General features: G+C 42.9%; 3 protein-coding genes across 21 annotated transcripts in view; 2 read left to right on the forward strand and 1 right to left on the reverse strand.

Moving 5' to 3' along the window:
• The first annotated feature begins 134 nt into the window (after positions 1 to 134).
• TEN1 (TEN1 subunit of CST complex) lies at positions 135 to 7,414 on the forward strand. 2 transcript variants are annotated; one of them, XM_028716940.2, is made up of 4 exons: positions 135 to 279; positions 1,575 to 1,691; positions 3,453 to 3,610; positions 6,854 to 7,414. In XM_028716940.2, the coding sequence occupies exons 2-4, from the start codon at positions 1,603 to 1,605 to the stop codon at positions 6,988 to 6,990; spliced, it is 384 nt and encodes a 127-aa protein (XP_028572773.1). In that variant the 5' UTR covers positions 135 to 279; positions 1,575 to 1,602; the 3' UTR covers positions 6,991 to 7,414. The 2 variants fall into 2 exon arrangements, with proteins under 2 accessions (XP_028572773.1, XP_028572772.1); XM_028716939.2 differs by lacking the exon at positions 135 to 279 and adding an exon at positions 286 to 469.
• Positions 7,415 to 7,530: 116 nt separating this feature from the next.
• CDK3 (cyclin dependent kinase 3) lies at positions 7,531 to 19,990 on the forward strand. 16 transcript variants are annotated; one of them, XM_028716957.2, is made up of 8 exons: positions 7,531 to 9,984; positions 11,185 to 11,333; positions 12,054 to 12,131; positions 13,534 to 13,654; positions 14,373 to 14,543; positions 15,782 to 15,883; positions 17,963 to 18,166; positions 18,719 to 19,990. In XM_028716957.2, the coding sequence occupies exons 2-8, from the start codon at positions 11,206 to 11,208 to the stop codon at positions 18,842 to 18,844; spliced, it is 930 nt and encodes a 309-aa protein (XP_028572790.2). In that variant the 5' UTR covers positions 7,531 to 9,984; positions 11,185 to 11,205; the 3' UTR covers positions 18,845 to 19,990. The 16 variants fall into 16 exon arrangements, with proteins under 16 accessions (XP_028572790.2, XP_028572798.2, XP_028572791.2 ...); XM_028716965.2 differs by having other exon boundaries at positions 11,185 to 11,235; XM_028716958.2 differs by having other exon boundaries at positions 11,188 to 11,333.
• Positions 19,991 to 20,420: 430 nt separating this feature from the next.
• The window catches only part of EVPL (envoplakin), a 48,823-nt gene continuing 42,433 nt past the window's right edge, over positions 20,421 to 26,810 (reverse strand). For all 3 annotated transcript variants that reach the window (XM_077924220.1, XM_028716943.2, XM_028716944.2), the window contains exons 20-24: positions 26,248 to 26,398; positions 25,868 to 25,951; positions 25,659 to 25,769; positions 24,865 to 24,957; positions 20,421 to 24,390 (exon numbers count right to left, since the gene is read on the reverse strand). In XM_077924220.1, the coding sequence (XP_077780346.1) occupies positions 20,974 to 24,390; positions 24,865 to 24,957; positions 25,659 to 25,769; positions 25,868 to 25,951; positions 26,248 to 26,398 (3,856 nt within the window). In that variant the 3' untranslated portion in view covers positions 20,421 to 20,973. The remainder of the gene's footprint in view (positions 24,391 to 24,864; positions 24,958 to 25,658; positions 25,770 to 25,867; positions 25,952 to 26,247; positions 26,399 to 26,810) is intronic.

Here is a 26,810-nt window from a genome sequence, read left to right on the forward strand (position 1 = left end):
CACCCGGCCGGCACGTGACGCAGGCGGATTTCCACCCCGGGCGTGCGGCCTTCCGGGCCACGTGACGCTGGGAGGCGTGGCCTCGCGCTTCAGCCCTCCTTCTGGTAGGCGGGGCTTATGGAGCGAGACGGACGCTGGTTTCTGCTGCGCGGGCGGCGGTGGTCGGTTTCAGTATCCAATGAGGAGGAGGAGGCGGGAAAGGAAACGAGAGCGGGAACTCCCTGCGCTTTGGAAGCGATTGTGGATGTAGCTGCTCCTCCTCTTCCTCCTCACTAATAGGTGCCTTAGCTGCGATGGGGAAACCAAGGGTGGCTTAAGGTTGCCCGCCCACTGATTTGTGGCTGAGGGCACATTGGCTTCACGTGGCTGCGCGGCAGAAACTCTGCGGCATAGGAGGGAATTCTGGACAGGCTGTCTCTAGTTGGGTGTTAGGAGGATATAAACAAGGGTTTCGATTGCTGCTTTGCAGGTAGTTTGCTTGTGGTGCTTCGGAAATTCCCGGTCGTCGCGCCTGCCCTGTGCAACGCCCTCCCATCAGATACCAAGGAAATAAACATCTGTCTGAATTTTGGAAGACATCTGAAGGTGGCCCTGTACCAGGGAGGTTTTTCATGTTTGAGGGTTTTTGTTGTGTTTGAATACTTTGTTGGAAGCCGCCTAAAGTGCCTGAGGCAACCCAGTCAGATCGCTGGCATATGGATAATAAAAAAAAAATATTGTTACTGGACGACCCCCCTTCTCCATATTCAAGATTTCCATTGTCTCTTTGCTTCAAAAACATTAAGTGGGGAGGGGGCCCAGCTAAATTTAAATTCATTTATTAGACTTATTGGGATGGGTGTGGTTAAAATTTCATGGAGAACGAATGGAATGCATGCCTTGACATAAAGAAGTCTGTTTTCCTAGTAAACATTTAATCAAAAATTGACTTTGCATATTGATTTGGAAGGGGCTGGAGGATGCCCTGTTGTGGGATATTCAAAAAATAAATAATAGTCTGTATTTGATGATATAATATATAATAAGAAGAATAATTTATTATTTATACCCTGCCCATCTGGCTGAGTTTCCCCAGCCACTCTGGGCGGCTCCCAATCGAATGTTAAAAAAAAAATACAGCATTAAATATTAAAAACTTCCCTAAACAGTATATAATATAATACTGTATGTGACACTTTCTTGTGCAGTGGCATCTGAAGAGTGAGATGCTGTAAGATAAAGGTATGGTAGATAGCAATCCTATCATCAGATCTGTAAAATAGTAATAGCTACCTGCCCTTACAGCGGAGATGCGGAACCTGTGGACCTTCAGTTGATGCTGGGCTACAACTCCCATCTTCCCTATTCCAATGGCCAAGCTGGCTGGGTACCTTGCAAAGTACTTAAAATGAGGTTATTATCATGAACAAAATAGGTAGTAGTCTATTAGAATTGATTTGAGCATAATTAAAGAAGCCTGCCAACTGAAAAAGTAACACCTGCTGTTGCATAGTAGGGGAATCCAATTACCTTGAAGCCTTGAAGCGGAAAGATAATCTTTTAAATACTCACTTCATTTTTTTGTCTGACTGTAGGGTCTGTTCTCAAGAACAGTTGCGCAAAATGCTGCCGGATGCTGGGACATATCACTTTCCTTGGGAAATCAACTCTGCATTGATCCCAGAAGGGAAGACCCTGAGAACCTTTGGCAGGTCAGTGTAATTCCTTTCGACCTTAAGATTTTTGTTTCTTTTGCTCATCCTATCTAACATTACTACTGCTACTCTTTTTGTCTCTTATTTTCCTTCTGATTCCTTCCTTTAGATTTCATAAAAGAACCAAATTCATAAATAACCAAATGCCACATGTAAGAGAAAGCATAATGAGTTTGATTTCTTCCCCCCTACCCTGCACATCTGTGAAAAAAACTTGTTTTGTTTCCTGTCTCCTGTTTACTATATCTGTAACGATTAAGCCCAACCTCAAGATCAGCAGGATAGAGCGGGTTAGGACTGTGTGGAAGTGCCCCTCTGCTGGTGAGGAAGGCCTATGCTGGTGTTGGGGTGTGGTGGTTGTGGGGAGACATCCGCAATCCAGGCCACTGCTAGCTCTACTGGTGGTGGGAGCTAGTGGTAGTCCATAAAATGCAGTTTTGGGGACTTAGATGTGTGAGATGCTGGTTTCCTTGGATTTACTGGAGCATGTGTGGGGAGTGGAGCTCTCTAAAAAAGACAACCCAAAAGAGGTACATCTGCTCCCCACACCTCCTGCCCTAGATGGTACAAACTGGCAGGGATTGGGAAGTGGCAGATCATTATTGTTATCATGTTATTGTTGTAAACTGCCTTGAGATTTATTTTTAAATGAAAAGTGGTATAGAAATGATTTTAAATAAAATGAATCACCTACCACTTCACTCTTCACCCCTTCCTACTTAGGACTGGACTCTCATCTGTTGCATAGTGTCCTTGTTAGTTTATTAATCCATGTGTTGCACCACCATTAGATGTTGTAAAGTATTTGTTGTCATTGTTTTAGTAACATAGTTTTTATTCCTCTTCACTTTTTAACTTTTTAACATGGTTGCATTGTTTACATTGGAGGATATGATGCGCAGCAATGATATAAAATTTAAAATAAAACAACGATAAACACTCAGATAAACATTTCTGAATAGATTAACAAAGTTATGTCAAAGTATATATGCCAAAATTATTACAATTATTACAGATATGAAATTATGTCTAGCAACATTTATTGCTTTTTTGACCCTTAGTAAGAGGTATTTTGTATCAATAACAATTATAATTTGTAGGAAGGGGGAGGGGAAAATTAAAATGTGTACTTCATGCATGCTAGGCTCTACTGTAATCTATAGGTACTGTTCCGCCGTATGCCTCATTATTTGTGTAATCCATAATGTCACATGTAAAATATTCATTTTTATTTTTCTGGCACAGAGATGAATATGTGAGTTAAAAGAAAGAAACATTAGGCTAACATTGAGTTAATAATCCTAAATGTCATATTGTATGTGTTTTGAGCTCAGGCACTCATTCAGTATAGCATTATTAGACATTCTTAGCTGAGGAAAAAAACTTTGAAATCAGTTATTTATTTTCAGTTAACTGGGTGGTGTTCAAAGAAGTTTTACTTAGAGTCAACCCACTGAAATTAATAAGCACAACTAAATTATATTCATTGATTTAAATGGGTCTCTGAGTAAAACCTAGCTGAACACTACCCAATGTCTTTAGCATTGGGAAGCAGATATAGGTAGATCTAATTTCTCTATATTTGAATACATTATTTGATTATTTAATTTCTGTACTACTTAATGTATTAAAAATATCTCTAAGCAGTGTACAAAAAACTGAAGTAACAACGGACAACTTGAAACAAAATCATTCTGCGCATGATTTCCACATGCTTTATTATCAACATTATTTGAGACCCAAGTTTTTGTTTTTCAGGCTACACTCCTATGATGTGGTCAGCTCCCAAGCCATCTTAACAGCTCAGCACACTTCAGTTCAGTACTGTATCCAAGTTTGCACCAAGTTTGTGGAACCATTCCAAGCCCAGCTTGGGGCTCTGTATATTGTACTGGGGGAAACCGAACATAAAGAGGGTAAGAACACCTGTATTTTTTTCTATCCGTGAAACCAGGAATAGTCTAGATCCTGGCCTGGTGGACCAACCTTTATCTCCTCCACCCCAGTGAGCCAACTTTGACAGGTGGGCAGGACCACCCGCCTGCTAGTCATCAGGCATTATATTGATGATGGGTGAGTTGTCCCAGCCACTTGCCAAAAGTTGGCCCACCAGGGGCGGGAGGAGATCCTGCACAAAGCAGGATTGAACTCCCCACACAGCAGTTAATATGCGGGGAGTTCAATCCTGCTTTGTGCAGCTGCTTCTCTACCTGGCCCACACCTGTAGTCACATATGGCATCAAGTATGGGGCAGGTAGGTGTGGATTCAGAGAAAAAGCCTTGCATGTTTGGCCTGTGGCTGGAGGTTCCTCATCCTTGGTCTAGAAGGTAAAATAAATAGTCTTGGGAATAGGGACCCTGATCTTCTGATGCAACCCTTTTGCATGAAAGAAAAATAAAACTAGCAGTGGTTTAAGTTAGTGCCTAATCACTCCTGTTGGTGTTTCCTTTTCATTCTCTGGAACTGTCACCTAGGGATAACACTGATTTTCTAATCATGCTAGCCCTGTGCTGCAATCCAACTTGTTTGGTGCAGCCTGGCTTCTTGTAATTTTATGCAAAGGTGGCAACGTTTGTTCCTAGACTCTCTTAGCATATGGAAAACACCTTTGACCTGATTGTATAACACAGAAACTTTAAGCTGCTTGTGTACCCTTATTAAAAGTTGCATTACCTAACCCTGAGATTTGAAATGTTGACTTATGCTACAGTGGTAGTGAATATTGTGTGGGAGGCACTAGGGCTAGTGCACGTACGTTTAAGCCTCTGGGTGTGGAGGAAAGAAGAATCATGTCCTTATTTTCAACCACACTGAGGACACAGATTCAATCCCCCCCCCCCCCAAGTGCATTTGAAGGTGTTCATGCAGTACTGATTGCTTACATCTGTCAAAGACTTCCACCTGTTTTGATGGCCGTATGCAGTGGGTGGCCTCTGTTAGAACATAAAAGGAGCCTGCTGCATTAGGCCAATGGCCTATCTAGTCCAGCATCCTGTTCTCACAATGGTTCTCCAGATGTTATTGGACTACAGCTCCCACCAGCTATGAGCATTGTCCATGTTGGCTGGGACTGATAGGAGTCCAACAACATCTGGGGGCACCATCTTGGCTAACATCCATGTATGTCTGTGGTACTACTGTTGTCAGTCTAGCTAGCTTTCCTAAACGGCCTCAGTCTAGTATACCTGAAGGAGCGTCTCCACCCCCATCGTTCTGCCCAAACACTGAGGTCCAGTACCGAGGGCCTTCTGACGGTTCCCTCGCTGCAAGAAGCCAAGTTACAGGGAACCAGGCATAGGGCCTTCTCGATAGTGGCACCCGCCCTGTGGAATGCCCTCCCACCAGATGTCAAAGAGAAAAACAACTACCAGACTTTTAGAAGACATATGAAGGCAGCCCTGTTTAGGGAAGCTTTTAATGTTTAATAGGTTATTGTATTTTAATATTCCGTTGGAAGCCACCCAGAATGGCTGGAGAAACCCAGCCAGATGGTCAGGGTATAAATAATAAATTAGGTGTACCATGGCGTCTCTTCTTTCTGCGCTCCTCCCAGCAGACATTCCTCTTCTGGTCACTGCTGCAGATACACAAGCTAGCTTGATTGTCTCCAGGACTGTGGTCATCTGCAAAGGATTCCCACACGATGGGGTTAATGTTGCCAGCCTTCATGCTACACTTGCCAACATCTTTGTATCACAGAGTTGGTCTGCCAACGGGCCTGGTGTCTGAAGCCAGCTCCCTATGGAGAACATTATTGGGATCCTGCCATCTTCTATTCTGTGGATATGACCAGCATAGACGTTGCTGAGACAGAGGTGCAAATATGCTGGGAATGTGGGGTTGGAAGAGCACATGTTTGTTTGAGACTCTGCCCTGCCATGTGATGTCCTGCTTCTTCACTGAAAAGCATTGCTGAGGGGGCAGATTATAGAGGAGAATTATGGGGCAGGAGGATGCAGCCTCCCCTCATTTGGTGCTTTGCCCTTGCAAAACCACAAATACACAAATTTCAGATTCTTTTACAAACATGCTTTTGGAACTTTGCTGGGATAATAGTGGCTATGGGGATGGAAGAAGGAAGGTGAAAGGGGTGGGCAGGGGAACAGTTAAACACTCTTCCTGCAAACGGCTTATTCCCAATATTGTTTTCCTGTGTAAAAGCAGTAGCTGGGAGCTGAGATAAGCAATTAGCTAGCAAAACGACGTTCCAACGAGAGTGCTTGGAAAATATTATATTCCTGCAAGAAAAGGATTGCCTTCAGGGAGGACTTTTGAATTCTCTTCAGCAAAGGGATAACTATACATTTTGTGTCTAGGAGAGCTCCTGTTATAGTGTGGGTATTCCTTGGCACCCAAATACCAGCATTTCTTCGGCGCCAGTTGTATATTTTAGGAGACCTTAACCCCTGGCACCAATTAGCCTATTAGCTGACATGATCTGCAGATGGATCGTTTGGGATCCTAAATAATTAAGTAGGTTTCTGGGTGAAATGTCAAATGTGACTAGATGACAACACCTTATTGTACCAAGTAATAATTATGATAATCACTCATAATTTGAGCACTTCTTAGTTGCACACTGAGATACAGGAGACATGTGACTTATTATTAGGTTTTCTGAAATCTACTGTGCCTTTGTACTTGTGGGTATTCGAACTCAGTTTACAGACAAGTAGGTACTCTGGAATTAATCCGAATCGGTTGATGGGGGGGGGGGGAATTGAACAGACAAAAGTCACTGTTTGGAATATTACATGTGAAGCTGAATTTCAAATTAGAAATGGCTTCTAGGACTTGACTGCTCTGAATCCCATGACCTATAAAATAGACATACGGTTACCCTCCATCTCTTTCCACTTCAGTGATTTTTAGCCAACTATTTCCCATATGTCATATTTAGCAAAGCACAGTGAAAATGTGACCTGCTTAATTTCAGTTTTCAGCAGGACCTGTTTTAAATATGACCTATAGTCCACTTCTAGATTTTTGCACCAGCCTATCGTTGTGTGCTGGTGTAAAGTTGCAGTAGCATTCTGCATTCTAAGCATTTGTCAGCATACTGCAGTTGCAAGACTGCATTATTGACCATGACGGAGCTTACATAGATTCTTTAAAAAAGTTGCCACATTTCTGACGACTTTAATTTTTATATTTACAGGTAATGAGATGGTGATAAAGGCCCGTGTGCTTACATGTGTGGAAGGAATAAACCTTCAGTTGCTGGAGAAGGCCATAACGGAACAGAGAAAATATTTCCAGGAGCGAGAGAAGCAGCTGGAAGGAAATGCCTCCTAGTGCTCTCTGCATTAGGAGAGGACTTATTACTGAACATAATTAGTGCTATACTGAATAGGGCCAGCTTATCATTTTCCTTCACTCTAGTACCATTTTGTAATACTGTCTTAAAATTGTACTGCCTGCTATTGCCTTAAGATGACCCCCCCAAAAAAATATTTTTAATGTTCAGAGGGAGAAAGTATGCCCCTGGTGTTCTAGAACTGCTTCACATATTACACTAGGATATGCAGAAGTTGCCACAGTGTTTTGAAAGCCATTTAAACAATGCAAAATGCAAAGGGTTAATACATGCATACTAGTTTGGAAGCTGTTTATTACGACTGTATTTTGAAATAATGAAAACAGCCATTAAGTTTACAGCAGCTGGATTTTAAATACTCTTTGGTTTTTTGTTTAATAATAAAATTTAAAGTTGATAGTGTTTAAATGCCCATTCTTCTTTTGCTTTTGTGACAGGGCCACAAAGCAGCCTTGATTATGTTAAGTTGCTCATTTTTCAGTCCTCTGTGGCCAGTCTTCAAGTCCCAGGCTTTATAGATACTGTGAGAAAACTGGTTGGTTAGCAGCATTCCTAGATTGACTAGTACTTACTTGGCTATTTATTTGTGTGCTTCCTGACAACCTGTAGCACTCAGCCTTATTATATGCAACCCTTAGCCTAATTTCAAAATCCTTCTGCTACGAAACAGCTTTGACCTCCAGCAAGAGTGATCTGTACTTCCTGCAGCAGCTGGGTGGACAGGGAGGAAGGAGAGAGAGAGTGAGAAAGAGAAGGGATGGCAGAAAGAGAGAGAAAACAGGTGGCTATGTCCACATTTGGTCCTGCCATTGGTCAACTTAATCTGAGGGAATGCAGTCCTCAACAACAACAAAGTTTTGCACCTCTACTGGGGTGGGGGGTGGGGAGAGACAGTGAATGGATGTTGATTAATATCTGTTGAGGGCTTTTCTGGATCCTTTCTCCACCAGAGAGAAATATTACAATACTACAAGATATTAATATTACAAAATCATGACAGGTTATATTTCTATATTACCTATTGGGAGCTCAGATTCTTAAACGTCCATTATGGCTTCACCTTAATACTAGATTACTGAAAGTTGTGTCATAGCCATTATCATGCTCAACTGAGATTTATATTGAAAATGAGGTGTGTCCCCACCCCCATAGTTACTTTGCATGGTTCTTGACTGAGATTTCTACTCCAAAGAGTTAATGATCGAAGTTAATTTCTGCATTAGAATTCATAGAAACAAGAAGTGTTTCTATGTTCTAATTATGTTTGTATCAATCTCAGCTGTTAAGATCTATGGGAGGGGTTCTAATGTGGGAGTCATCTTCTTGTGAAATAATATCTTTCAGAGAAAGGAGCAGAGGCTGACCTTTAGCAGAGTGCCCATAATGATATCTCATACGAAGATAGCAGACATTTGCCTTCTAGAAAATAGTCCTGACTGTCTCCTAACTCAGATGAATACTGAACTCACAATAATAGTAATAATAATAATTTATTATTTATACCCCGCCCATCTGGCTGGGCTTCCCCAGCCACTCTGGGCGGCTTCCAAAAGAATATTAAAATACTATAATACATCAAACATTAAAAGCTTCCCGAAACAGGGCTGCCTTCAGATGTCTTCTAAAAGCCTGGTAGTTGTTGTTCTCTTTGACATCTGGTGCGAGGGTGTTCCACAGGGAAGGCGCCACTACCGAGAAGACCCTCTGCCTGGTTCCCTGTAACTTGGCTGGTAAGAAGTGCCATGCCTACTTATAAAAATGTGTTGAAGAGATATTAAAAATCCACCCATGTGCCATTTCTTCCTAGTTAACACACTTTTGAGAACTCAGCATCAAACTGTTCGCTCTGTGCAATGACCTTAACCACCATGTTCACTGTAGTGTCAGAAACAGACCACCACCATCCCAAATTAAAAATTAAGACATGTTCTTGAAATGATGAGGATCGCAACTTTTTTGTAAGTGTAAAATGGTGCTTCTCCATATGTGGATAAGCATATTCGTTTGCATATTGATAATAATTGCAAGACTTTTAACATTGTTTAAAGGCTGGGGGTGAGGTAGGAGAAATGTGTTATTCATCCTATACTTGAAGAATGGTTACATACTTTTTCTAGCTCTAAATACTGCCTAACTAAAACTAGCAGAATCTGTTTGGCTAGACACCACAGCCATATTAAGGTTTCAGAGAATGCAAAGGCTGAGGATGATTGACCACTGTGGTCTTCCAGGTCTTGTTGGGGTCCTCTTTCCATCAGCCCCAGCCAGCATGGCCAATGGTCAGGAAGTATGGGAGTTATAGTCCATGAATTATGGGAGTTGTAATACAACTAACCTGTGAAAGACCACAGGTTAGCTTTCCACTGGCAAAGGAGAATAAAGTGTTTCAGGGTAGTGAATGCCAGCCTTTTCCCCAATGTCAGCAACCCCACTAGCTCCTCTCCTGAACTTTGAATGTTGGATAGGAAAGTCTGAAAGGGGATTTTGAATGTGTTTGGCTGGATATACTTAGAATCTTCCTCACAATTGGGAACCCTGATACACATGGTTTCCAAGCACGGAGAGGCTGAACCCATGAAGTATCCTATCAAAATACTGGTTTTGATGTGCAAAAGTTGGGGTGGAGCCAGCAGGGATGGGAATTTGGGCTGCAGGGCTACTGCGTGCCCACTTTATCCTTCCTTGCGTTCTTTGAATATCCAAATATTATTTATTTACTGTATTTGATATTTGCATCTGTTAGTCTCACTACATAACAGAAGTCCTCTGGGGCTCACGAGTGCTTCAGTGCTATCACCAAGTCTCTGAAGAAAACATAGCCTGTGAGCAAAGAAAAACTTGCCCAAATTAAGTAATTTTGATCATTTCCCCCTTGCAAGAAATTTTAAAAGCAGGGCCAAAGTCTAGCCTGCAGTTATTGCTCCTGTCAACTTCCTACAATATATATCCCTGTTGGAAGGGATGCAGAAACTGTGAGTATACTAGTCAAACAGCACCAAAAGAGATCTCTGTGTGTGTTTTCTTATATTTGGTAACATTTGCATTTTTGCATTTGAACATCTCCCTCTAGTGGGCAAAAGCCACTTTAGTGGTGGTGTGAGGTGAATTTTGACCCCTTGGAAACACTGTAGTTCAGTAGGAGGGAAGGTATGGAGGCAAATGGAAGACTAGATGAGCAGGTGGGAAGCATTCTGAGGAGCCGAGAGCTTTAATTTTCCCGTTAGATGATCACATTAGTAATTTGTGAGTCGCGTGGGAACGGGGGTGGCTTAGTGAGTACTGTAGTTCTTGGGTGTCAGGGCAGGCCTGGGCCCAAGGCCTTCCTCAAATATGACAACGTGCAGTAAGTCTCTTCCATTTAACAATGCCGTGTTCTTGAACATCGCATGTAAAGAAGGATTCTTATTCAGAATATTCCCAACACCCCCCCCTTAAGTCAAGAAATATTTTGATTAACCTTGTTGGAGGGACAAGAATATTCCCTATATCTGCAGTTACCCTAGAAAACATTGTGGCTGTGGATCCCATAATGCAATTATGCATTGTGTAAAGAATCCCTTCCTCTTGCCTGTCCTGGCTCTATTGCCAATCTGCTCCAGAGAGTGAAAAATGTGCCATTTGCCTACGTTTTCTGCTCCACTCATACAAAACCTGTACTTAATTTTGCAGCTGAGGCAAACAAACAAGGCCTGTGGGGTGTAGTTGATAAAGTTTGACTGGGAAAGTCAGGGGCACGTCTTTCGCTATGAAACAAAACACCCTTTGAGGCTCATCTGCTTCATAGGATCTTGTTGTGAGCCCAAAATACCACCCTGAACTCCTTGAAGGAAAGGCAGGATCCCAATAAGGCATCATCCATTATGTGGGGATGCGTATTGTGTTTCTTGGCCCTGGGGCTGGGCTGTCATAGCACAAAGGGAACAGTAAATGTCATTGTAATCGCCAGGCACCTTCAGTTAACTTAAGTAGCTCAATGTATTGGAGAATATGAGAGTAGTCCATTTGAAAGGGATTATTAAAGATGTTACTTAAGCATTATGCTTATTTGTTTAAATGGATTATTATTACTTTTCAGGGATAGGGTGAATGGAAGAATGGAAACATGCAAAATGCTATGATGTATAGAGATGACCAGATAGTACTACTCCTAATTGTCTGATCAAATGTTACAGCAGCAAGTAAGAAGACAGAGAATGGATGCGTTCCAAGACGTCTTCCAAAAGGTAGAGAAGATTGGAGAGGGCACCTATGGGGTAGTATATAAAGCCAAAAACAAACAGACAGGCCAGCTAGTTGCTTTGAAGAAGATCCGCCTAGATTCGTAAGTACCTAGTTCACTAACTTTCCCCTGAATTGGCTACTCTTAAAACTCATGAAATGGTTTTCTGATAGCATTTATGTTTTGAGTTTTAATACATTGCAAATTGTGGAATTTGAGAGATATCATGTGGAAAACCATGGGCAGAATTTATTCATATAAGGGTCAGTTCCAAATAGGGTCCAGCTGTTAATGTAAAGTATACTTTCTGTAACAGTAGAATTGCAAGCACCTTAAGCATGGAGACTAATGGCTGATTTAGTCATTAAATATGACAATGGAGACACATGAATGTATCTGTCCCTTTTAAAATTTTGTGCAGATATGCTTTTCTTGTTGAAGCAACTATCAGAATTGAAGGGGGTGGAGAAAAGACTTATAGTCTTTGAGGAGAAAGGCCATCTCCTTAATTTTATATTTTAGTCGTTGTAGTTCAACCTGTGTAGAAGAGCCTTACTCAGAATGCACTGAGATTATCATATCTCATTCCTTACTTGTTCACATATGTTATGCTTGCTGTTGCTAAAATATTAACCTTATACCTGTGTAGTTTTCCACATTTTCTCTTTTTTGTGATTGATGGGACACCCTTTTCCCTCCCTGCTTTGGCAGACAAGCTCTATGAACATTCCCCTAGAGAAGATATGTGAGTGGAAATAATCACTGATGCCCAGTAAAGCAGAAAGAATTGGATTGTTTGATACCAAATCCCTTTCTTCACAGGGAGACGGAAGGAGTTCCCAGTACAGCAATTCGAGAAATCTCCCTGCTGAAAGAATTGAAACATCCAAACATAGTGAGGTAAGAAAAAGTCTAGACTTTGTGTCTGTGTAGATGTGAGCTGTTCTTTTTAAAAAATTGTTTTTTATTAAGTTTTCCATTTAACAATCCAATTATATCACATTGATTATTCCAAATTATACCAATACATAGCATAAAGTCCAAATATTTTGCCAAATTATAATTTTTTGTAGGGGGTTCCCCTGCTTCTAGTTCAGTAAGGGTTCAGTAAGGGTCCAGTCATCTCATATCTCTGCTGCTTTTAGAGATGGAACCCGCTAGACGAAAGGGTTTTCCGTTTTGGAGGCGCTTCGCAAAACAAATTTCCCTATGGGCTTCCTTCGCAAGACGAAAGCCCATAGGGAAATCTCTGGGACAGCGGGGAAGCGCAGCGCGTCTTCCCCACTGTCCTCGGACCTCCTCCAAAGGCGGGCGGAGAGACCTCCTCCTGCCGCCAGCCTTCGTTTCTCCGCTATCCCAGACGGCTTTTGAAGGCAGACGGGGGGGGAGCAAAGACTTTCGCCCCCCGCCCGCCTTCAGAAGAGGTCCTGGACCGCTTCTGAAGGCCGGCGGGGGGCGAAAGTCTTTGCTCCCCCCTGCCTGCCTTCCCGGGGGCTTTTAAATCGCCCCGGGACAGCGGAGAAGTCCCCCGCTGTCCCGGGGCTTTTTAAAATGCTGGCAGGCGGCAGCGGAGGCTTCGCTCCCGCCCGCCAGCATTTTAAGATCGCCCCGGACAGCGGAGAAGTCCCCCGCTGTCCCGGGGTTTTTTAAAATGCTGGGGGTGGGAAGAAAAGCCCTTGTTCCCCCCCCCCCCCCAGCCTTCAGAAGAGGTCGGGGGACAGACTGTCCCCGGACCTGGTCTGAAGTCGGTTTCCATAGGAACACATTAATTGAATTTCAATGCATTCCTATGGGAAACCGTGCTTCGCAAGACGGAAAAATCGCAAGACGACAAAACTTGCGGAACGAATTAATTTCGTCTTGCGAGGCACCACTGTAGTGGCTTATGGGATGGTGGAGATGGGTCTCTGTTGCTCTCCTGGCTTCTCAACACCGTGAGTTGCTGCTTCACCCCTCTCCCTCTTGGTAAATGACAGTGACTCACAGCACTGGGAAGCCAGGAGAACAATGGAGCTGCTACTGCTCTCTTACCATTACTCTTACAACAACCATATGGCGTAGGTTAGGCTGAGAGACAAAGCCCAAATTTGCTTCATGACTGATTGAGGAGTTGATCCTGGGTCTCCCCAGTCTTAGTCCAGCTTCCTAACTACTGTGCCACACCGACTCTCCTTCTGTTGTGCCAAAAAAAGGAGGGTGTGTGTTTTGTGTGTGTGTCGGAGTGGTGGATGCATTTGTTCTGCAGGGGCATTAGTTCTTCCAAACCCAGATGTTCAGTCACTGAATTCAATTTTTATTCCAGGCTTCTCGATGTGGTTCACAGTCAGAAGAAACTCTATCTAGTCTTTGAATATCTGAATCAGGACCTTAAGAAGTACATGGACTCGTCCCGTACAGGGGAGCTGCCTTTAAGTTTGGTCAAGGTAGAAGTTTATCCAAACATACGCACAGTCACTTACAGGAAATATGTTCTTGAATTTCAACTCCCATCAGCCTCAGACAGCATTATCAGTTATCAGGGATTATGGGAGTTGTAGTTCAGCAATATGTGAGAGGCTGCAGGTTAGCTACCACTGTGTTAGACCTTGAAGCATTGAAAAGCCATTCACATTGCAGAAGGGCCTGTAAGATTTTAACTTTCTTTCTATCTGATAGTGCCTTTAAAAACTGTGACAGACAACAAATCAGGCAAAGGCTGGGGTAGGAGAGCTTTAACTGTTGAATTTTCTCCTTGCGTTCTTCCTGTCATTTAAAAAAGACATAGGAACCCTGACAGGAAACAAACTGGCTACCCTAACAAGGAGTGTGGAAAGTTTCTTATCTGGTCACACTGCTGTTCTCAAAGAAATATATTAACAACGTACGTGGAACCTGTTTGCAAGCAAGCAATTGTTTGAGATGTTGAACTATGGCATATTATGTACCAGCTGCCCATGGTTTCTTTATGCCTACACTGGATCTTGCCACATATAAAAAAAAAAAGTTTCAGGAAAATGCATTGTAAACCTCGTACTGTAATGGGAAATCATGTTGCTGAAACACGGAATTCTACAGCACCATCTGGTGTCACAGTGTTATAATGCATTTAAAATGCTTGCTTGTTTGTTTTTACTAATCTCTGAAACCTTTGCTTCTCCCTAGAGCTACCTTTATCAACTGCTACAAGGTGTAAGCTTCTGTCACTCCCACAGAGTCATCCACAGAGATCTGAAGCCCCAGAACTTACTTATAAACGAAATGGGAGCCATCAAACTAGCTGATTTTGGCCTAGCAAGAGCCTTTGGTGTTCCACTGCGTACTTACACTCATGAGGTAATGTTCGTCATCATCTCTTCCTTCTCTTTCTTAGTGCTGTTAGTAGGCAAGAAGGTTCTCAAGTCATCCTCTGAGAAGGTGTGTGTGTGTGTGTGTGTGTGTGTGTGTGTGTGTGTTTGTGTAAACACAATTTCTGAGGCAGATTTTGCACCATCAGAGTGCTGCTGTGATGCTCCACAATGGTAGGATTTTCCTGCCTTTGAAACGCTGAAAGATGCATGAGACCCCCTCCAGGTGCTGCTCTGGCTATGTTATTTGATGTGAAGTGAGAAGAAAAGTAGCCATGAAATGAGCTATTATGATACCCAGTCTTATGCAAAGAATGGATTGAAACTGCAATTGGCAGACCTTAACCTAAAGACTGATAGGGACGCAGGTGGCGCTGTGGGTTAAAGCTTCAGCGCCTAGGACTTGCCGATTGAAAGGTTGGCGGTTCGAATCCCCGCGGCGGGGTGCGCTCCCGTCGTTCAGTCCCAGCGCCTGCCAACCTAGCAGTTCGAAAGCACCTCCGGGTGCAAGTAGATAAATAGGGACCGCTTACTAGCGGGAAGGTAAACGGCGTTCCGTGTGCTGCGCTGGCTCGCCAGATGCAGCTTGTCACGCTGGCCACGTGACCCGGAAGTGTCTGCGGACAGCGCTGGCTCCCGGCCTATAGAGTGAGATGAGCGCACAACCCTAGAGTCTGGCAAGACTGGCCTGTACGGGCAGGGGTACCTTTACCTTTACCTTTAACCTAAAGACTGTCATTACCTTTAGTGTTCTGGGTCAAGATTCTGCAGATTAAAAGTTCATGCCATTATACATTTTGAAGGTATGTTTTTACTACCTCAGACTAACATGGTTTCTCTCCAGGAATTTAGATTTTTAAATGCGCTGAGACAGAAAAAGAGGATGCAGCCATCTTGCTTCTGAGCTCATTGCTCCATCAATTCCCTTTGTCCAGCTTCCTCTCCCACATGCTATAGCACAGAACAAGTGGGACTCTAGTTTTGTCTCATAGCAGGTTACGCAGGAGAGTGAGTGGAGGGATAGCAACACCTGCTTTTCTGACTGGCATTCAAGAGGCGATGCTGCAGTCTAGTGGACTTCATCTGACTGAGAACAATTTCTTGCAAAAGACTGGATCGTAAAAGTTTATGGGCTCAATCATAAAAGTTTTTAACTGAGGGTGGGAAGGCATTTGAATACATAAAAAGCATAAATTGAACTCGAGCTTTCAATGTGGTTCCTTCTAGGTTGTAACCTTATGGTATCGGGCTCCTGAAATTTTACTAGGTTGTAAATTCTACTCAACTGCTGTGGATATCTGGAGCATTGGCTGCATATTTGCAGAAATGGTAATAGACTTCAGTTTTTTTGATTCAAAAGTAAAGTGCACTGCATTTTAGACGCACAAGTATGTTAATTTCTTATGAAAATTTTATGTGGTAATGTGTGCCTTGTTTGTATTTATAGCTACCTAGCTCCCCTTGTCTTTGTCTCACACACACACACACTCTCTCTGAAGAGAATTTGTAATCTGAGCCCTTAGCCCAGAAGTCAGGATTGAAGCTCAAATCAATACTTGCATTTTGGCAAGAGAAGCAGTTGGTGCACTGTGTCATCTGGAGAACATAAAAATCAATGATACTGAGTTTATGTATACTCTTAACATTACAAATATCCAAAACAGACACTGCAAATCATGTAATCAATGTGCTCTTATTTTTTTCCTAATTCTACTGTGTGGCAGAACCAAGTTTAGTGTTCAAAATGTGTTATTCTTGCCACCACCTTTTTAAAATTTCAAGAGTCTTTGATAAGACTTCCTTCTCTGATATTGTTAAAAGCTGCAATGAGCATGAAAATGTGCATTGATTGTTGCTGCTGTTCCTGTGGCCATCTGATTCTGTTTAGATACATGCTTCCTGATCACAGCAGAGTAAAGGAGAAACTTACTTTCAATTTTTTATCCATTTAAAAATGTTTTCTTTTATTTGAGCATTATACCTGGTTTTTGTACACTGCTCTGAAAGCTGCACTGAGGGGTGCTGTATTTTTCAAATAAATAAGATATATTGCATAGTGAGGATCACGCTGCTGCTGTATTGAGGAGGAAGGTTGTGACCATGGCAGGTAGTCTAAAGTGAAGAAAAATTATGTGGAATGTAGCTTCCATTTTGGTTTGGTAAATTTATCTCTCAATTCTGTGAGGATGCTTCCAGAGGGATGTATATTCCTTATGCATGCATTTTTATTTTATTTTATTGCAAAGCCTACATAACATTATTGTCATCAATTGCTTAAAAAAGATATGGTCTGGCATCTTAACTCAGATTTCTCCATTCACAACATTAAGCCCCCATCTGGAAGTATCTGATTGAACTTTAGCCAGTTGCATGCGGCTAGCTTTCTGCATAAGGAAAAGAAGAACTGTGGCTCATGGGGAAGGCTTGCAGCTCAGTGACAGAGCACATACCTTGCATGCAGAAAGATCCTAGGTTCAGTCCCTGGTGCTTCCAGGTAGGGCTTGGAGAGCCGCTTTCAGTCAGTGTCAACAGTGCTGAGCTAGATGGACCAACAAGCTTGTATGAGGCTGTTCCCTAAGTTCATATCAGAACAGATCTATCAGTGGTAGAACAGTGATGCTTTCCCTTAGTTTTCAACCTCTTTTACACACACTAGCTGACTTCTCCTGAAAAACACCTTGCTATGAGAAAGATGTGCAATGTGGCAGCAGCCACTAGAGGCTGCTGCTGTATAGGAAGAAAGTGGCGAAGATGACATGGCACTCGATTAAAGGACATGCAGCCCTTATCCTAATACTGTTTACAACATTTGAAAACTGCAAAGGTTTAAGTGAAGGCTCTTCCTTCAACCTTGCCTACCATACAGCTCATACTGAAAAGCCACGTCAATTGCTTTTGCAAAGATCAATTAAACCAATTTTTATTTTAAAAGTTTCATATTAATACATCTCAGGTTTTTATGTAGATTTCCACCCCCATGGCTGTCCTTGTTGTCTTTCTATCCTGAGCTCTCAGCAGAATAAAACATGACTGAAGTTTTTAGTTCAAATGAGGTTCAAGTTTGTAATATAGGGCATGGGATCAACATTGGATTTCATGTTCTATATTATCATGTTGAACTTGCTTTAGTTTACTGTATGTCTTTGCACCTAGCTCTGGTTCGTAGATCTTGGGATTCTAGTACAAAACAAAGGAGATCCAACAAGCTTGAAGTCTCCCCCTGATCTACACTATGAGTTTCTGGGGATCTGGTGTGGTGTTCAGTATATTTCTCCTTTCTCCTTCAGCACCAGGTAGCTTGTACTAAAAGGTTAACAGTATTTATTTCTCCCTGCGACTTCACTTGGATAAAGAGTAGGGGTGCCTATGGAAAGATAGAGGAGTGAGTCATCCTTTTTCTTTCTCCAGGTAACCAGAAAAGCCTTATTTCCTGGGGACTCTGAAATCGATCAGCTTTTCCGTATTTTCCGCACTCTTGGTACACCTACTGAATCATCGTGGCCGGGGGTGACTCAGCTTCCGGATTACAAAGGGAATTTCCCAAAATGGCCGAGAAAAGACATGAAGGTGTTAATTCCAAACTTAGACCGAGATGGACGAGATTTGCTGATGGTAAGAAAGAGGCTGGAATGAAGGGTTTTGTTTTTTAAAAACCTTGGGGCAGGGATGTTGTAAACCAGAATTTCAGCCAAGAGCTCAATCTGAGATTTAGTCTTAACCAGGGGTCAGCAAACTTTTTCAGCAGGGAGCCAGTCCATTATCCCTCAGACCTTGTGGGGGACCGGACTATATTTTTTGGGGGGAAATGAATGAATTCCTATGCCCCACAAATAACCCAGAGATGCATTTTAAATAAAAGGACACATTCTACTCATGTAAAAACACGCTGATTCCCCGACCGTCTGTGGACCGGATTTAGAAGGTGATTGGGCTGGATCCGGCCCCCGGGCCTTAGTTTGCCTCCCATGGTCTTAATCCTCAAGTGTATTTGGTTATATAGTTGGCTCTGTAGGGATTTGTGATTTCTGCCATTTCTGATTATGACATTACCATTGCATGCAAAGCCTATACTTGGGAATAGAAAATTAGTATTGACTTTGGGATGATAGGCATAGTATCAATCCATTAAGAGAGATATTTCTGTGTGTCCCCTTTTAATTGCAGCAACTATTACTGTATGATCCCAACAGACGCATCTCAGCCAAAGCTGCTTTGAACCACCAATATTTCTGGCAGACTCCATCACGAGATGCCAGAGAGCAACGTGTAGTAGAGAGGTATGGCCCATGAGAGGAGGCAAATCTGCAGTGTGCTTCCCTGACAGTAGTTCCCTGGATTAACCCTTCCTAATAACTGAGCCTCTTATGCTTGGAATTGGAATGGCTATAGAGGATGAAACTTGTTCATTCTGGTTTAGAAGTTCTCAGCCTTTTAGTGGGGTTAATGCTATATTCATATAGATTTTGACTGTTCTAAATAGAAGGCAGCCTCTTGTGTTCTTTGAAAACAAACCTGGCACTCTAAGCATTTGATGGGGCAAAATATGATTTGAAATTTTAGGATTGCTATGTATTTGAATTCAGTCCTAATCCAGCAACCACATATTATTCTATCTTTGCTGTAGTTCAGGTATTGCATTGCAGAGAAATTGGTTATAGTAACTAAGGCACTGCCAGCACAGCCTGCAGACGATGCAGTGGACAGGGGATATCATGTCATTTGATTCTCCCTGTAATTAATATGGGAGCTTTTTGCTGACATTCACACTATCCATGCTCAAGAGGAAATTGTGGGAGAACCAGACATCATGAGACCACCCAGAAATACAACAGATTTTAGTTTCTTTTTGTATCCTTTATCAGCATACTTGTTTACCTTTTCCCTTAAGAAAGGACAAAAACTTGGTCCAAACACAGTTCACATTAAAGAATGGGCTTCTTAATCTTGGAGCAGCTGTCGGGCCCTTCAAGTTTTCATTTCTAATTTAATTAGAATGTGAAAGTCTTTGATCATCGATGTGCCAAGAGAGACACTGAATGAGCTAGATAGAGCAGGATGCTAAAGAATAAATATTTGATAGACTCCAGTTACTGATCTTGGCCGAATACATGGGGGTTGGATCCTGCAAGCAGGGTTCGGCTCATGGATTGCTCCTGCTGATAGAAGGGCAGGGGGAGATAATGTCCACTGATTTCCTCTTTTGCCTGCAATCTCCTGTGTGCTTCCTGAAAATCTGCTCTGGAGGGAAACCAGTGAACTTGTCCCCTACTTCTGCCTGCTCTGAAACAAAGACACTGCCTAGTTATGGGGTTATTTTTTAAAAAACCTTGTTATTGATGTTTTAAGTCATTTTTATCATTAACTGTTAATATTATTGAAGAAGTTTCTGTATGCACTAAATAAAAAAAATATGCTTTGATAAATCTTTTAATGTAACTTGCTGGTTCTCAAATGTCCTTACTGACAAGAGTGCCTATGATGGGAAAATCTTTTACACCGCGGTCATTTTTGCTTATATTGAATGCATGGTATACAAAAAGAATCTAGAACCCCTTTTGCCATTTTGAGCTCCAGCCCTCATGGTTATCAAGGGAATGAAATGTTCTCTGTGTGTTGTACATCAGTCTTGCTTGCCTTTTATTGCCCATAGTCCTGCTCTGACCCGACCATTAGATTTCTGATAAAGTGTATTCTTTGGCCATGAATCCCCATGTAACCTTCTGCACTGTTGTTCTCCATAGTTGTATAATGTTCATTTTATGGGGTCCATTCTTTAGCACAGCCCGTTGCGATTTACTCATGGTTAGGATCCTAATGTGCACACAGGAACCGTCCCAACTTTTTAAAAGATAACTAATGGAGCCTGTTCAATCTTTTAACTTTTTTATTGCATGCATGACAACCATCTAACTCAAAGCTCCTTGATACACAACCCTTTAAACTTGCCATGAAGGCACAGAGTAAAAATTTTCCAAGCATATCTGTTTATTTTTAAAATCCCATTTATTTCCCTATAGTATACAGCAGGGGTTCCCAAACTGGTCCCTGGACCACTAGTGGTCCATAAGCTTCATTCGGGTGGCCTGCAGCATTTCTGTAAAAAGACAATGAAAAATCATCTAGCACAGCACATCACAATTGCTACAACAGGCAGATAAATCATTAAGAGATCTGCAAAGACCCTCAACATTTTTCAAGTGGTCCATGGGGTAGGTTGGGGAAGTTTGGGAACCACTGTTATACAGTAACTCCTGCATTAGAACCCTTCTCCCTTCAGAAATGCATCTTAAAGGTGCATTGCTGTCTTGTTAAGTGAAGTAAGACTAGCAATCTAGAATAGCACATAGCCATTTAGAACTGCCAGGCACTCTGTTCATCTGTGGACAGTATATGAGCTCTGTTGAGGATTTCTTATTTTCTCAGTGCCTGAACTGATATGACTGGTATCCATCAGATGTGGTTGGAAGGAGAAGGAGCCCACTTAGAGGATCTTTCCGGCAACGAGCCATGGCTTCCTTGTAATTAATCTTCTCTTTGGTGATGGGGTCAACAAGATCCTTTTCATAGCTGGATTCATCTTGTAGCATCATGGCCAGATCACTGCTAAGCATGCCAGCCTGGGAAGCTTCTGGCACTGGGATACGGCCAGTTTTCTTGGGATCTATTAGCCCTCCAGTCAGATGTTGGACCTGTAAATAGGGAAAGGCATTGTCCTTGGTCATCCACCCTTTCTGGACTGCCTCTCCTATAGACAGCCTTCTCTTGGTGACTGGATCTTCAATCCCTGTAAAAGCTTTCTGAGCATTCAGCAGCCTTTGCATGTAGGTGTTGTCTATCAGCCCTCTATCAATGGCTTTGTGGACAGAGTATCGATCACGTGAGATAAGATCAACAATGCCTCCAGTAGCCGCTTGGGCCTCTAGAAGCTTTTGAGCAGTCATTGGGTCCACCAGCTTCTTGCTAAGTGCAGACTTTATGTTGTACTTGTTGTCGGAGGTAGTGTCATACACACCGGCAATGGGGAAGGTATCATCACAGAAGGTTATCTGCACGCCAGGAGGGAAGAAGCTCTGCTTTTGCTGGAAAACAGGGGATGAAACTGGAGACTTGGAAATGATTGAACCAATAGAAAGGGAGGAATTTTGCTTAGTTTCTCCTGCTACCAGCAGAGCAAACTCAGAGATGGGGATCTTGCCTTCCTTGTAGAGCTGGTATTCTTCTTTTGTGATCCTCCTAAAGCGCAGGGCATCGTCAATGGAGTACTGCTTCCCACTCTTCTTGTCAAGGAGCACAGAAACATCGCCTTTGGGTCCCAGCGTTGTGATTTCTTCCCAATCACATTCTAGTTCTTGCAGCTGAATATATTGACTTCGGTCTATCATGCCTCTCTTATATGCCTCATAGGGTGACATATCCTTGCCAGTCTCTGGGTCCAGAATAGAAATCTTTGTGGAGAGGTTCGTTTCTCTCATCTGGGTCTCATGGTTCAGTTCTTCCTTGTTAACTCTGGTTTGGAGTTCCCGGATAGCCCTCTCTTTTTCATAGATCTGATCCTTCTCTCTAAGTATGTCTGCTTCAAGGGAAGAAAGCTCTTGACCAATTTGCATCTTCTTTTGTCTGTCATTCTCTGTCCTTTGGCTCAGGAGCTTGGTCTGCTCTCTAAGGAAAAGGATTTTCTGTTGCTTCTGCCTTTCTAGTTCGTTTAATTCATTCTCAAGATTGTCTTTTTCTTGCCTTGTCAGATTGCGAGTTCTTTGGAGATCGGCTTCTTCTTTGGACCACGTTCTCGTCATGCCTTCTGCTCTTTCAATCTTCTCCTTGAGACGCCTGATATCTTCTTCTGCATTCTGCCGGGCTGTTCTCTCTCTGCTTAGCAGATCCCAGAGACGAGCTCGCTCATTTTCTAGCACCTTATCCTTTTCTACTCTGATTACTTCCTTGTAGATGGTTTTTTCCTGAGACTTTGTTTTTTGCAGAACATCAATCTGGGACTGAAGTTTCTTGCACTCCCTCTGCAGGCTCGATATTTGAGCCTTTTCGTTATCCAGTTCAATTCGCAGGTTGGTGCTGGACTGCTCCAGAACAGGATCCTTCTCTACCTTGACCACTTCCTCTGTGATTATTTTTTCCTGCACTGGGGCTGGGCTCTCCTCAATTTCCTTTATCCTCAAGGTGATCTGCCGCATTTCCTTTTCCAAGGCTAGCCTTTTGTTTCTGTCTTCTTGGAAGTTAAGCAGCTTCTCTTTCTCTTCCACCGCAGCTCGAAGCTGCTGGACTTCACGTTCCAGGCGTCGGCGGTTGCTCACTTCATCATCCAAGCTCTTACTTAGCCTGCTGTGCTCATCTCTGAGCTTTGGGTCTCTCTGGGTGAGAACTACCTCCTGAACCACCACTTTTTCCTCGGGTTTTCTCCTCTCCAGAAGCATGTACTTGTTCTGTAGGTCATAGATGGCATCTTCGGTTGCTCTCCTCTTTTGTGATACATTACGTACTTCCTGGCGGAGGCGTTCAGCTTCTCTCTCCAACAGAGGGTCTTTCTCATATCGGACAACCTCCTTGGTAACCAGCTTGGTTTCTACCTTGGATCTTTCCCTCTTCCACTCATCTCTCTCTCCCTGTAGCCTGATCAGCTGTTCTTGGGACCTGCCATTTGTATTCACAAGGTCATTCAGCTGCTGTTTCAGCCTGTCTATTTCTCTCAGAATCTCCGGACTCTTTTCCATCTTCACCACTTCTTCGATGACCTCTTTAAACTCCACAGTAGGAGGCTGAGACTTAAGGACTTTGAGCTCAGTCAGGGCTCTTTCCACCTCTTGGTCAACCCTTGACCTTTTTCTTGAAGCTTCTTGGAGCTCTTTCTTCAAACGTGCTATCTCCTCTTCTGTTTCTGGGTCAAGACGAAATATCTCGTTGACTCTTTCTTTAATCTCCACTTTAGGCTTTTGCTTTTCCACAGTGCTGTATTTGCTCTGCAGCTCTATCAGTTGGCTTGCTAGCAACGAGTTCTTGCTTCTCTCCTCATCAATGAGAGTCTGAAGCTTGGATGCCTCCTTCAGAAGCTCTGGGTCTTGCTCCACTTGCTTTACCTCCTTCACAATGACTTTAGGTTCTGCCGTTTCAATCAGCTTTTCAAGCTCTTCAGTCCTGCTTTTCAGTTTAGCAATTGTATCCACCAGAGACTTCCTCTTGAAGCTGTCTTCGTCAATTTGCATTTGCAATGTCCTGACTGCTTTTAGCATTTCTGGGTCCTTCTCCAGCTTGACCACCTCTTTCAGCACCACTTTCTCTCGGATGTTTGGCTGCATCTGCTCCAGCAAGTGCAGCTCTTTCCTGAGCCGTTCAAGTTCGGAGGAGGAAGTTGAGTTCTCCTGGAGGTGCCTGATTTCCTCTCGGAGTCTGGCTGCTTGGGCATCTAGGCTTGGGTCTTTCTCTATCTTAGTAATTTCTTTTGTAAGCAGCTGAGCTTTAACAACCTTACTATCTTTCTCCATTTGGAGGACCTTATTGTTCATTATCTCAATATCTGCCTGTAGACCCCTTCTCTTCTTAATTTCATTCTCAATTTGATTAGATATTTTGGACAGGTCACTCTCCAGAGTGGGATCCCTGTAGTATTCCATCACTTCTTTCTCCTCCACTCTTTCAATAGGCCGTTGGGTCTTCAGCATGAGAAGTTTGCTCCTCTGCTCTTCCAGCTGCTGCTGAGCCCTGGCTTTCTTGCTCCGTTCCTCTTCCAGCTGAGATTTTAGGGCTTCTGATTCTCTATGGGACCCAGCTGTGTTTTCAGACCGCTGGGTCTGCTCGTGCATCATGTGCACTGTCTCATCTACTTCCTTCTGCAGAAATGAAGAAAATGAATCTTTAGAAAGACAAGCCAAAATGACTCCCAATGTAAACTTTTACACTGCTGCCTATATGGATATGTGGCGGTAGGACTTTAGTTATCTAGCGAACAAGTTTAATAGTGTGGTAAAGAGAAAGACAGAGACAAAACATTGCACAGGCAAACACACCCATTGAGGGAGTGTAGCAGTGATGGTGAGAGGTGAGGAAGGGTGTGGCTAAAGAAGAGGTGTGGCCTGCAGAGATTCCTGGAGGCCACATTCAGTCCCTGGGCTTGAGGTTCCCCATCCCTGCAGTAGAGCATGTCAGAATGACAGCAACTCAAGGCAGTATCCTGGCAGGTTTTGGTATGAAACACCAAGAAATCTTCCTTCTTATTTGCTCCCAGGAGAAGCTAATTGCACTAACTGAAAGTTATGGTTATTTATCTATGCACTATCATTTAACCTAATATGATTTACATATACCTTGTCCATAACTTTCTTGGCAAATTCCAGCCGGCTGACTTGCTCTTTGTTTTGGGCAGCTGTCTCGGTGAAGAGCTTTGTCACGTTTTTTTCCTAAAGAGAATGAGCAAAACGCATTATTTTAAGATACCACATCACTTTGTCCTGCTGCTGTTTCCCTTCTAGTTCAAGGCTGTCAACATCTGCCAGGCTACAGTACTGAACAAACAACACTGTATGGAAACTATAAATGGGGCCTGCTGTTTAACTGAGATCAGGAATGGGAATGTTACCAGTGGGAGCATTTCTTGCTTTCTTTAAACTGTAAGAGTGTGCTTTGTCAGTTTTCTTCCCTCTTCTACTTGCATTCAAACAGGCACTCCTTGATCCTTCTCCTTTTATTTTATTTTATTTTTATGTGACACACTGTGATGATACATGTGTTAGAAAAGTCTAGGTATAGAGGAATTTGCATCGCAGGAATAAGTAGAAGATAATCACCAGCCAATTCTAAGCCTCTTATCAGCCATTAGGGCTACTGGACAATTTTCTCTTTTTAGCTTTGTGAATCAATATTTATCCTGTAGTTTCCTATGAAATGCATTGCTTTTGATGCTCCCCCCCCCCCCACAACCAATCCAAACAGAGAAAAACAACAGCCTAGCTGCATATTAAGGCTGTAGTGTATATACTGCCAAGATGCCACAATACTTTGTTCTGAGATTTTCTAAACTGCTTCAAGAGTGTAACCAGTTGATTAGGAGGGGTAGAAATTTTATATAAAGAAATCTGGGTCCAGGGTCCCAAGCTCTCACCTGTGCTTGGATGCTCTCCTGAAGTGGTGTGACCCGGAGGCGTTTTGCTGAAGAAGCAGTCAACGAAGGGTCTAGGGAGGATCGGTATTTTCCTGCCTGAAGCTCATACTCCTGTTGTTAAAAGAAAAAAGGATGTGGTCAAAGGAAGATCAGACTGGTTCAGCCAACAGAAAATGGAAAACGTATAGAAAGAAACCCTGCAAACATACATTGAGGACCGTCTGCACGTTCTGGGACAAGTTGACCACAGCATCCTTGTCAGATTCTTTACTCTGGATTTCATCTGCCAGCCTCTGCAGGAGCAAAAGGCAGTTAGGACAAGAAAGCACCAGCGGTCTCCCTGGTGCTTAATAAACAACAAGCATTATAATGTTCCTGCCCTGAAAGTTCCTGCTTTCAGTCTAGGTGGGTGGGTGAGCTGGGTTACCTCATCCTCCACTGTGGTGAGTTTGGTTACATCAGTCTGTCAGTAAGACTGCAGAACTACCTAGCATTGGCCGCCTCAAGGAGCCATCATTTCCCTTTCTGAGGGTGTTGTGACCTTGAAATTGCAACACCTTTCTTTGGGTGAAGATACCACACTGCTCACCTTCTGGGCCTGGAGCTTGTAGTTGACCTGGCTGGGTCCATCTGTGGTCTTGACCTGGTACTTGGGAACATTGTTGAGCCAGAACATTAGGTTCTCATTGGCATTTTGGAACTGTTGGTAGGTGAGGCTGGTGTTCCGGAGAATCTTCTCCCTGTGCAAAGAACGGAGACACTGATTAAGAAGAAGAAGCTTAGGTTGTGCCTGCTGTGGTTAAGAGAAAGTGCCTCATTCATTGACTGGAAGCATTCTGTCAAGTTACAAGAGGAAGGTTGATTCCTTTTGGTGAAAGACAAGGCTTTGCTTCTGGAAGATTGGATATATATAACTTTTAACCCAGCAGCCAGAGACTGGATAGAAAATGATGGGCTGGTCACTGAGAGGGAAGAGTGGCTACAAAATAGCTATCAGCTTTGCACGTTTTTCTTTAGTTCATTGATCTCAGCCATGCTGCAAGGCACTATTTTGTCCCCAATGCTATTTAGCATCTATAATGAAGCCATTGGGAGCAGTTTTGTGGAGATTTGGCACACGGTATCTTCAGAATACAGATGACACTCAGCTCT

This window comes from Podarcis muralis, chromosome 2, assembly GCF_964188315.1.
Source record: "Podarcis muralis chromosome 2, rPodMur119.hap1.1, whole genome shotgun sequence".
Classification (NCBI taxonomy): Eukaryota; Metazoa; Chordata; class Lepidosauria; order Squamata; family Lacertidae; genus Podarcis; species Podarcis muralis.